Source organism: Mytilus edulis, chromosome 9, assembly GCF_963676685.1.
Source record: "Mytilus edulis chromosome 9, xbMytEdul2.2, whole genome shotgun sequence".
NCBI lineage: Eukaryota > Metazoa > Mollusca > Bivalvia > Mytilida > Mytilidae > Mytilus > Mytilus edulis.
In genome coordinates, this window is record NC_092352.1 from 59,724,122 (window position 1) to 59,735,228 (window position 11,107).

The following is an 11,107-nucleotide window of genomic DNA, read 5'->3' on the forward strand; positions in this document are numbered from 1 at the left end:
TCTTTATAAAATTATTATTTTTTGACGGTATATAAGTCAAATAATGCATATTTTAAGGTTTTTCTTGTCGTAGAACACACCTCGGGGTGTCAGGATTGTTCGAAGAAAGACCTCCCTCCGGTCGATCTTTCATTTGATCAATCCTGACACCCCTCGGTGTATTCTACGACAAGAAACCCCTTAAAATATGCATTGTCTATAATTTAATTGTAATGTATAAGTAAAGCTGCGGGTACAAACCAGCATCTTTAATGCCGAAATTTTATGTTCTAAATTTAGAAAACACCACACATACAGATGATACCACAAAAGCGTCTACTTGGTCTGCATCAGCAAAAGCACAGAGAACTTATCCAATAAGCGGTAATTATTAAATCGGACGTATTTGTAAATCCTTAACAACGCAATTTCGTTTCATAAAATAACAAGAGATAACTGTACCCAATTTTTTTAACATTCTTGTAATAAGAAATATGAAGATATATGATAAATGAAAGGTTTTGAACTCATAAACAGTTTATTTGGGTGAGGCATCACACTTCCACAAAAGATTAAATCAAAAATGCACAATACAGGAGTAATGTAGCAATTATATGATTTATAGTTTTGGTGTGGGTATGAACAGATTTGTATAGTTATTTAAATAATTGATGAAAGGAGAAACATATTGACAAAAAATTAAGATATTTGAAATTGATGAACAATGTTTAAGTAGCTGAGCATAGTATGTTAAGATTAAAACAAAATGTCATGCTGGATCTATTTTCGTACAAGCTAAAAAGTATTATTATATTATAAATGTAATCAAAACAATACTAAATGACTTGTTTGTTATTTGAAGGACACGGCATGGCCTTGGGAAGAAAATCCATAAGATCTCTAAAACGATCTTGGAAAGCAATCCTTATACGTGTACTTAAAATAAACTCCAGACACAGATTTGAGGCTGCATCTTTTTTAACGGATTTAGATTGGCGATTGACGTCACAATTGAGCACATGAGCACATATTTGATAATAAGAAGCCTTGGGTACCAATTTTTAGGGATTATGGAAAACTTGTATATTCGTGGATATTAAATTTAGTGGTTTTGCAGAAGTCTGCGTACAAGCCTATATAAAATATACCATTTGTTGAACAAACTTTTCATGGTTCACTTGTACCAACGAAATCCACAAAAATTGGCATCCAACGAATAATAATGATTCCACTGTATAAGTTACTGAACTACCAGGGATTTTAAAATGACATATTTACTATTCAAACGGCTGAAGATACATGTACGTCTTCAACAATTATGTGAACCTATTTTGTAGCGTAAGCTGTATACGCATACACCTATTTACAAACGTTTTTTATAATGTTTTAATGTATAGGTACCACATAAAAAAAGTTTAGGGAATAATTTAGAGGAAGAAATTTCAAATAACATCCATTCAAAATCATATCATTCTACAAAGTCCAATTGAATTCATTAGATAAGTAATACACGAAAATGGGGTAAAAGACACATGTACGGAGATAATTAAACCATATAAGGGTGCATCGTGTATGACATATCTTTAATTTTGACAAAACTCATCTAAATTTAACAAAAATAAATTTATCTCAACGTTAACTTTGTAACAGATTTCCTTGATTAAAAGTTTTCATCTTATTGATTAGCGAAATTAAATTAATAAATCAAATCGTCCTCTAATTGAATTTGTCATTTAAAAAATACACACTTACTTTGTCTTGTGATATGTTAGGTTATGAATAACAGACATTCATGTTCATAGTCTAAAAATGACCTCGACGTATTTTCTCCAACGGTAACATTTTTACAATCTTGTAAGAATTCCACTATAACTATAAAGTGTATACTAAGTTGATAAACAGTCATTGGTATTATATTCCATGTTATTAGAATAGGAACTTTGGCAAACATGTTTCTTTGGGAAGTCGTTACGTCGTCTGGCTGAGCCATTTTTTTTTTTTTTTTTGTTATCGCGTTGTCAATTTCTCTAGACATATCATTCTGTTTTTAAGAATTTGAATGACTTATTGGTGTTGTCACTGCAACATCTTTGAATGCGTAATTTTAGTTTTTAATAACGTTTTATTATATATGAACCTTTTAATGTTTCAGAAACGACTACATCTGTGGCAATATTGACGCAGACAGTCTCATCTACACCACAAAGAGATGGTATGTTGGGTTAAACATATGTTTTATATACATTTTGTTCATACATTTGTATAGAAATACACCTATATTAAAGTATTCGAAATATATACTTGAATATTTATATAGTGTATCTAGTATACTAATAGAACATCGAGGTCCAATTTGTTAGCTAGCTTGAAGAAAAATCGAAAAATAAAAAATATACAAGTAACTAATATAGGACAATGGTGTTGGTGAAAATTTTAACCACCCCTGACCCTTTTATTTCCCGTAAAATAAATATTACAAATAATTAACAAGTTCTTGATTGAATCTGATACAGATGCTAATATAATATGTCACGTATAGTTTCCTAATGTATGTAAGTTTGTTCTGTATCTTTATTCTTTATTATGAGCATCACCATGGGTTGTGTTTTTTATTAAAAAGGATGACATCTTACATACATTATCGATATAGATTTAAATGTGAGGATGTGTCTATCCAGTTTCCCAGGCTTGCCGTGACAGGACTTACACCATAGGTTAATCTTCCCCAAAAATATATTGAACACAATAAAAATAATACAGACACATTCGCTCATCCTCAAACATATACAAAATGCAAAATATATCAACAGTTATATACAAAGGATAGATCACCAAGGATGTCGCACCGTCTTGGCAGCAAACGGGAAACCAGTAAAGGCATACTCGAATTCCAAACCGATTCTACTAAATGCAAATGCAAGCTTTTATTTTGGTAAGCATGGCCGAAAATGCTACGATTAAGTAACTACTGATGCATTAGGGAAACTGCTAAAACCCCCTGACATCTGATAGATTTGTCTGATAGTTCCTTACATGGAAGCTACTAATGGATCCCATATAAGAACATGTCTCAAACAAACACATAAATTTCCCTCAGTTAAAGAACATTAACCAAAACATAATATATGGGATGTAAAGATAAAATCGTTTATCAATGAAACCAGTTTTAATCAACCCTTTTCTACTTAAGAAAAATGCCTGTACTAAGTCAGGAACATGGCATGCGCAGTTGCTCTCCGTTCGTTTGGTGTTATTGAGCTTTTGATTTTGTTGGGGACTTTCCGTTTGGAATTTTCCTAGCAGTTCAGGATTTTTCCGATTTTACTTTTTAAAATGATCGTTTCTTTTTTGTAATTCTATTCACTTCTACTTTTCCCCTATAATAACTATCTCATCTGCTCACAATGGTGGTCATATTCTTGAACCATGATCTGAATTTGGAGGAAAGTGATGGTATTTTTCTACTAAACAAAGCATTGCCAGTATGAAAATTAACATTTGAATTATAATAGTTATCAAAACGTTTCTAATTTGTGCATTTTGTGCATTCATTGAAGTGACATACAATGCACCAGACATGGGTTAACGCAAATTTGTAAATGTAATGCATGGTTATATACTAAGTTTCTCCATCATTGGCATGTAATGTGTAATTCAATGCATTACTTAAGCTAAATTTTGTATAATTTATGCATTTCTTATCAATAAGTTTTCACATTTTATATATCTTTAACATATTGTTGGTTGGAGATTTAACTAAAGCAGAATTCAGATTTCGCGATTAACTAAGACCATAATTATTTCAGTATTGATTTTCTATGTCCTACATTTATTTTATCATTTTCATAAATCACTAGAGGGAATTTTGAGATGAAGACTTGCCCAAGGTAGAACTTGAAACAAATTAGGATAAATACTGAACTGAATTGACCAAATTATATGATAATGCAACACTGTATATCAGATTTAGTTGGGGTTTTTTTTTTGTTTTTTTTTTTTGTTATTTAATTTTAACTTATACGTTTTCGTAGATTTTCCTGTATAAAAAGATTGATATTTGAAAACATAAGTATGATCAAGGAATAATTTGCCATAATTAAATAGAAGATAATTGAACATTGTTATAAAACACTAATTAGTTTGATTAACAATCAACATTTCACCATTTTGACACTTGTTTATTAACTAAGCTCTATGTTTGTTATAATTAGGAAAAAAATCACTGTAATTATTTTGATGAAAATTAAAAAGGTAAAATAAAAAGTAAAAATAATATTAAGTCAAATGTCTGTAATCTTCAGAAAATACAGAGATGTATACATATAGAATGGGCATGGAGACTACAACCTTCCAACCCTTATGATTTTTTAATGTAACAGACATATTGAATAGACTTTGTACATGTTAACATAATTTCAATACATGGAACAGGTTACTGCATAGGCAATAATCCCTTGTGAATTTATGTTGTATTTCAAAATGATTGTTTTTACTCTATTTATTTGATAATAATATTTATGATGTTTAAATGTAATAGCCAAATTGAATAGACTTTTTACATTTATACATAACTTCAAAATATGGACCAGGTTACTGCATATGCATTAATAATTTGTGAATTTATGTTGTTTTCAAAATGATTGTTTTTTCTCTATTTATTTGATATTAAAATTGTCAAACATGTCAAATAGTAATATGTGTAATTCAATGCATTTCTTTGTAAAAATAAAAAAAAAAATGTAACTGTAATTTACTGCATGGTTTTGTCAGAGTAACTCTAATATGATGCAAAACATTTGAATGTAATACGCCCTATACTTGCAATGCACAGAAAATTCCATTTAGCTAATAGGACTCCAATTAAAACAAATGTATGTAATTAGTATTGATTTGTACGATCCATATTGTAAAAATATATTTGTTTTTTTTCTTTTTTCCAGTCATAACAGACAATTTAGAATCTGATTCACCAAGTTCAACACCATTCACAGGTACTTATACTCATACTATTTCAACACGATCATAAAAAGACGGAAATTCGTTTTTTTTTTTTTAATTTACACTTGGAACACTTTCAAAAAGTATCTATATACAAAATGTGAAGAATATCTCAGCTACATCAAAGAAGGAACGAAAGATACCAGAGGGACAGTTAAACTCATAGATCATTGTAGATCGAAAAAACTGACAACACCATGACTAACAAAGACAGAGAAGAACAGACAATAATAGTACACAGTACAAATCATAGAAAACTAAAAACTAAGCAACAAGAACCTCATCAAAAACGGGGGTGATCTCAGGTGCTCCGGAAGGTTAAGCGGATACTGCTCAAATGTGGCACCCTTCGTGTTACTAATAATATTTCAAACCCGGTGAATAGTCTAAATCAGTGGGTCACATTCGTGAAAATGAAAGGGATTGTAGTTATATGTTCGACATAAAGAACATACCCGATATCATTTGTGAAACGTTTATTCCATAACGGTCAACCAACTCATGATGGCGTCCGTAAAATTTACGAAGGGATAGTTTTAACTTCACCATTTGGAACTCATGGTTTAAAAGTTTCTTTGTGAGCAGCAATCCTCTATCAAGGAAATCATGGTAGGTAATATCGTATCAATTGGGAGATATATGAAGGCAACAGTAGTATACCGATGTTCTGCGAAGCTAAAATCATCTGTTTTCGTAAAATTTTGTTTTCAAGAGACACTTATTGTCAATTTCTAGATGTAAGTCAAGATATGAGGCAGATATAGTTTGATATCCAATCCATTTACGTACTGTTTTACATGTTACAAACACAGAAACGCTTAACGATTACAATTTGATATTGAAACCCAGAACCGCTGAAATAATGGTATATTTTGGCCAACAAAAAAATAATATCATGCATTGCAAGATAGTCTTCGACAAAATGGTTGTATTTTCTGTTACATTTTTTGAAATTAACGGTTCTCAGTGCTCTTCAACTTTGTACTTGTTTTGGCTTTCTGAATATTTTGATACGTGCGTTACTGAAGTCTTCTGTAGACGAAACGCGCGTCTGGAGTATCAAATTATTAACTATTAACAATGTTGCAGTGGTATGATATTTTTTAAATTACACAGGTATCAAATGAAATATCATTTCATATTTAAGACTTTACGCTACATATATATTAAGGTAAATAGTACACAATCATTATAACTTTTGTAATACATTATAATGTATAGAAATACCACAAAAAACACATTAGAGTCTTGAGTTAATATTCATCAAACGATATGTACATGTATATTCTTTTAATTTGTTCCTGAAACTTTTCGATAAAGTACATTGTTTGAATGTTCCTCTAAATCCAATTAAATTTGTTACATTTCGACTCCCTGGAAACACTGCAACACAATATAATCAATACGAAGATTTTTCTTTTATAAAATAGACCATATAAAAGTTTTATTAGAATATAAAAAAAGAATGAAAAGCGTAATGTTGCTATCAGCAGGGTATACATTTCAAACAAAGTGTAATTATTCCAACTTTAAATTTTTTTTAGCAATGCATTATAAACTAGACCGATTTCAAAATGTTAACCTTTTAAACGTTTTCCTCTCTCATATTATTGCTGATGAACTTTGTTTTTCGCGACACTTGACCCACACCGGAGGTCGTCTTAGTGGTTTTTTTTCTCTTTCGGATAGAAATAAAAAAAAACGATAAGGAGCAATATACATGTACCACGTCTTCTTATTGTTATGCTTCATTTATGGGCATTATGTTTTCTGGATGTGCGTCCGTTCGTCCGTCCGTCTGTTTTTAGTCGAGGTAGTTATTGATGAAGTTGAAGTCCATTCAACTTAGTACACATGTTACCAATGATATGATCTGTCTAATTTGAATTCCAAATTAAAGTTTTAACCCCATTTTTACGGTCCACTGGACATAGAAACATAATAAAGTGGATGGGGCATCCGTGTGCTAGGGACACATTCTTATTAATTCATCAATTGAAATTTGAACTAAATTAATGTCTAAATGGTAACTGCAAATATTCTTACATGAATAACGTATGGCCTGCGTCGCTTTCTTTTGTTTTGGTATTGTTTTTTCATTTATGTATTGATTGGAATCTGAAGCATGTCAATCTGAAACTTATGAATGTTGATCGCAAAATTACCCATATATGCAGAGCTGCTTATCAATACTGTATTGATAAACACTATACAAACTGGCGGTTAGAGATATACATGTACGTTGAAGACACCATTATATATGCTTAATATATAGTTCATGGAATCGACGGGAATGAAAAGATTTAGATGTGTAAATAATCGACTTTTACTAGATGTTTTTTAAAATATGTGTATTTATAATATCCCCTTCTCTGTGTTTCAGGGATTGTCGTTGGAGTTGTTTTATTCTTTGTTGCACTGTCAGTTATTTTTGTAATAGCGTTCATTTATTTTAGAAGGTAAGATAATATATATAATAATACACTATTCGAATATTGTTTATATTATTACATTTATTGTTGGTTAATAAATGTTTTAGTTGTTAATATATTAGAGAATTTAATACAATGTAGAGAACAAATGTGATAATGTAAAAAAGGAAGATGTGGTATGATTGCCAATGAAACAACTCTCCACAAGAGACCACAATGACACAGAAATTAACAACTATAGGTCACTTTACGGCCTTCAACAATGAGCAAAGCCCATACCGCATAGTCAGCTATAAAAGGCCCCGAAAAGACAATGTAAAACAATTCAAACGAGAAAACTAATGTTATGCTTAATATGTTTACTAGTTGGTAGAATATAAAACATACACATGATATTCGCATGTAACTGCTACACTGCAGTAAGTAATACTAGTACTATGCTCAACATTTTATGAAAAGAGCGACTGCTTGTCTAAAAGATATCGCTTTAATTTAAACAACCTTAAATTATAGTTTGATGAAGTTTCCATGCGTTTCCGTGCATCGCTTTGGAAAATTAAGAGCTTTACATAATCATCTTTATTCAACTTTTTTTTCTGAAAGACAGCAACTTATTTAGATGGTTTTGTCAAATCTACTTTTTGTTGTTGTACATGTAGTCTCCATGACGCATACGATATATAAATCGCTTTTTATACGTATTGACCTATCCGGAGATCATATTAAATAAATAAATAAAAATTTAAACAGAATCAACATCGGAGTTGTGAGTGACGCAAAACATATGCAGCTGCCATTCACTTTTTTGTCAGTTCTAATTGCTTTGAACGAAATACTTTTTGTCATACCATTAACACATAGATCTACTAGTTAAGTTGCTCCTTCGTGGACATACAGTCCATAAGCAGCGGTATAGTATCTATGGTTATAATTACATAATGGGATGCTTTTTTCCAAAAAAACTGTAAAAAAATATTCCCTTTTAAAATACTTAAGAAAGTATTATGTACTCTTTATGAAAAGTTTTCCATGTAGAAGCTGTGATTTCTTGTAATATTTGCAGTTACTTCCATCATAACTATTCATCTGATTTCAAATTTGGGTTGATTTTCGTTGAATATTATTATGATTTTGTGAGGGAGAAAAAAGAACATTCTCATTCAATAAAGGATTGAAGTGTATCTTGCGTGTGGAAAGAATATCGGCTGAAAAGCTGGAAATCATTGTCAACTTTAATCAATGTTGAACCCATCCCGCAACGAGCGGAGCTAAAGAAACAAGTACAGAGTAGACAGGCTTACAATCACTGTAGACTAAATTCTCTATCCACCTTATTAATTTCGGACAGAACTAAATTCTCTATCCACCTTATTAATTTCGGAAAGTGTTAAATGCTATTTTTTTTTAAATACATTGAATTAATAACCTTTTAAATTATTCGTATAGGACAAGATATGCAGAAAAGAAAGGACATTCAATTGTAGCAAACGAAGACAGTCAAAGTGATTATACTGGCCATCAGAATAAAGCATTTTCACCCGATGTCGACGTCACCACTCAAACAGATTACTGTGAAATACGAACATCTAAACATAACGATCAATACCACGATATTACGGACACATTTAGCCCTTCAATCAACACAACAAATGATGACGAATACAGTGAAATTGCGAATGTAGTCAATCCACCTAATAGTAACCCGAATTTATCTAAAAATTATCAGCATCAATATATTTCACTGGATCCTAATGCCACTGGATTCGACCGGTCAAATCAAAAAACTAATTTGCATAATGAAAGTAAAAATAATCATAACTTAGATGAGAAAACTAGCTTCATGGGTGGTGATGACTATGCCATACTTGACCCTAATGACCTTAATGAATCGAAAAACACTACTGCAAAAGTTCTACCATTGAGTGAGAACTACGTTGTTTTAGATCCGAGCGAAACTGGTTTTAACCGACAGGAAAACACCGATACCGTCTGTAACTATGAACTTGCAACACCTATAAATCCAACAATGACCTCCGAAGATCCATACGACGTTTCTAAAGATGAAACTTACGATACGTCTAGTAACAGTCGCCATAAAGAAAAGGAAAATAACATTTATAGTCACATGGTTGACAACGTTTACGATACTGCTGGTAACCAACGAAAGAAAGAGGACAACGATGGAACATATGATCATTTCTTTGGACAGCAATCTGAAGACGATTACGACATTTCAAAACCATTATAAGAACGACTAACAGTTATTTAAAAAAAAATGAAATATGTAAATACTAACCAGAACTGCTTGTGCATACATTTACTAAAAAACATTAAAACATTTGGAAGATAAGATATTCATAAATCGATGTTAATGACTGTAAACTATGTAAACATTCTAAGATTGTTTGTTGTAATAGTGATAATTGAGCGGTTTAATGCAAACCAAAGCTACTGTAACAGTCAAATCAAAGAATGATATATAAAAAAACAAAGTTTAAATCATTGTTTCATTGTTTATAGCTTTGTTCAATATTATATCAATTGATTGTTGGTTGATTCACTTCCAGTGATAGCAGGTAGAAACGTATTTCCACATATTCGACATGGTTTTAAAATTTTTCCTCATATCGAATTCCTATAAATTTAATGTACATAAAGTTCGGTAATGAAGTTCTGTATGGGTTCGCAGGAATATAATATCTAAATTATTATTGATTACTACTAAATGTACTGTAGCATAAGATGCTTTGATTGAAAAATTAACAACTTGTTTGCAAAACATTTGACTTGTATTTGAATTTAACATACATATCGCGTCGATCCTTGAAAATGTTTCCAGCTTCTTATTCGAGGAAAATGATCCAACTAAATACCGTTTACATCATAATTCCTTCGATGTTCTTGAGACGGATCGAGTATTAGGTAGCAGGTACGTCAATGAGCATCTCAATGATTTTAATGACATTTTGCAATTAGCAGGTTCAAGCGCAAATATAAATGATGTACGTCAATATATATCGCAACCACACATAAAATAATTTGACTGTGAATTACGTACAAAATATATTTAGAATGATGTGTACTAAATTATTATTTAAATGTGTTCCATTATTGATAAAAAATGTGTTATGTTTTATTGATAGAAATTGTATTCTGTTTTATTGATATGAATAATAAATGTCTAATCGGGTCATCGAATTATTTTGCGTTTCCATTGCGTAAAGAAGCTGTGCAGTAGTTTCAAACATTCACACACAAAAGGAGACTTCGAAAGAAAAGGTTCCGATAGATAACAAAGAACAAAACAAAATTGTTGATGTTAAGTGGTATTTATATGTTTTCTGCATAGATTTTTTTCTTTATAGATTTTAAGTGGTGTTTATATGTTTTTCTATAATTCACTTCCTAGTGTGCACAATATAGAGTTATGTGCCCTTAAGAATGATGGACGTGTTAAATTTTTATAGTACAAAATATTGAAAATGTAGCAAAATCGAAGCTGCTATGGAGATATGTGATATTTGATTGGGATCGATATCGAACGGTCTTTATTTTCGAATGAAGAAAGCCAAAGAAAAGTAACACTTTATTTATTTTCACAGCAATTGTTTATTCTTCATAGACATCACAAAAATAGTACATAACACCTACACGCAACGAATACAACTCACTAAGATTGAACAATATAACGTATTTGA

General features: G+C 30.9%; 1 protein-coding gene across 1 annotated transcript; it reads left to right on the plus strand.

Annotated features, from left to right (window-relative positions):
- Positions 1 to 236: 236 nt before the first annotated feature.
- Positions 237 to 10,168, plus strand: LOC139488686 (uncharacterized). The gene is made up of 5 exons (XM_071274497.1): positions 237 to 363; positions 2,132 to 2,191; positions 4,920 to 4,970; positions 7,361 to 7,436; positions 8,856 to 10,168. Exons 1-5 carry the CDS (start codon positions 252 to 254, stop codon positions 9,655 to 9,657), a joined length of 1,101 nt encoding a protein of 366 aa, XP_071130598.1. The 5' UTR covers positions 237 to 251; the 3' UTR covers positions 9,658 to 10,168.
- Positions 10,169 to 11,107: the final 939 nt, after the last annotated feature.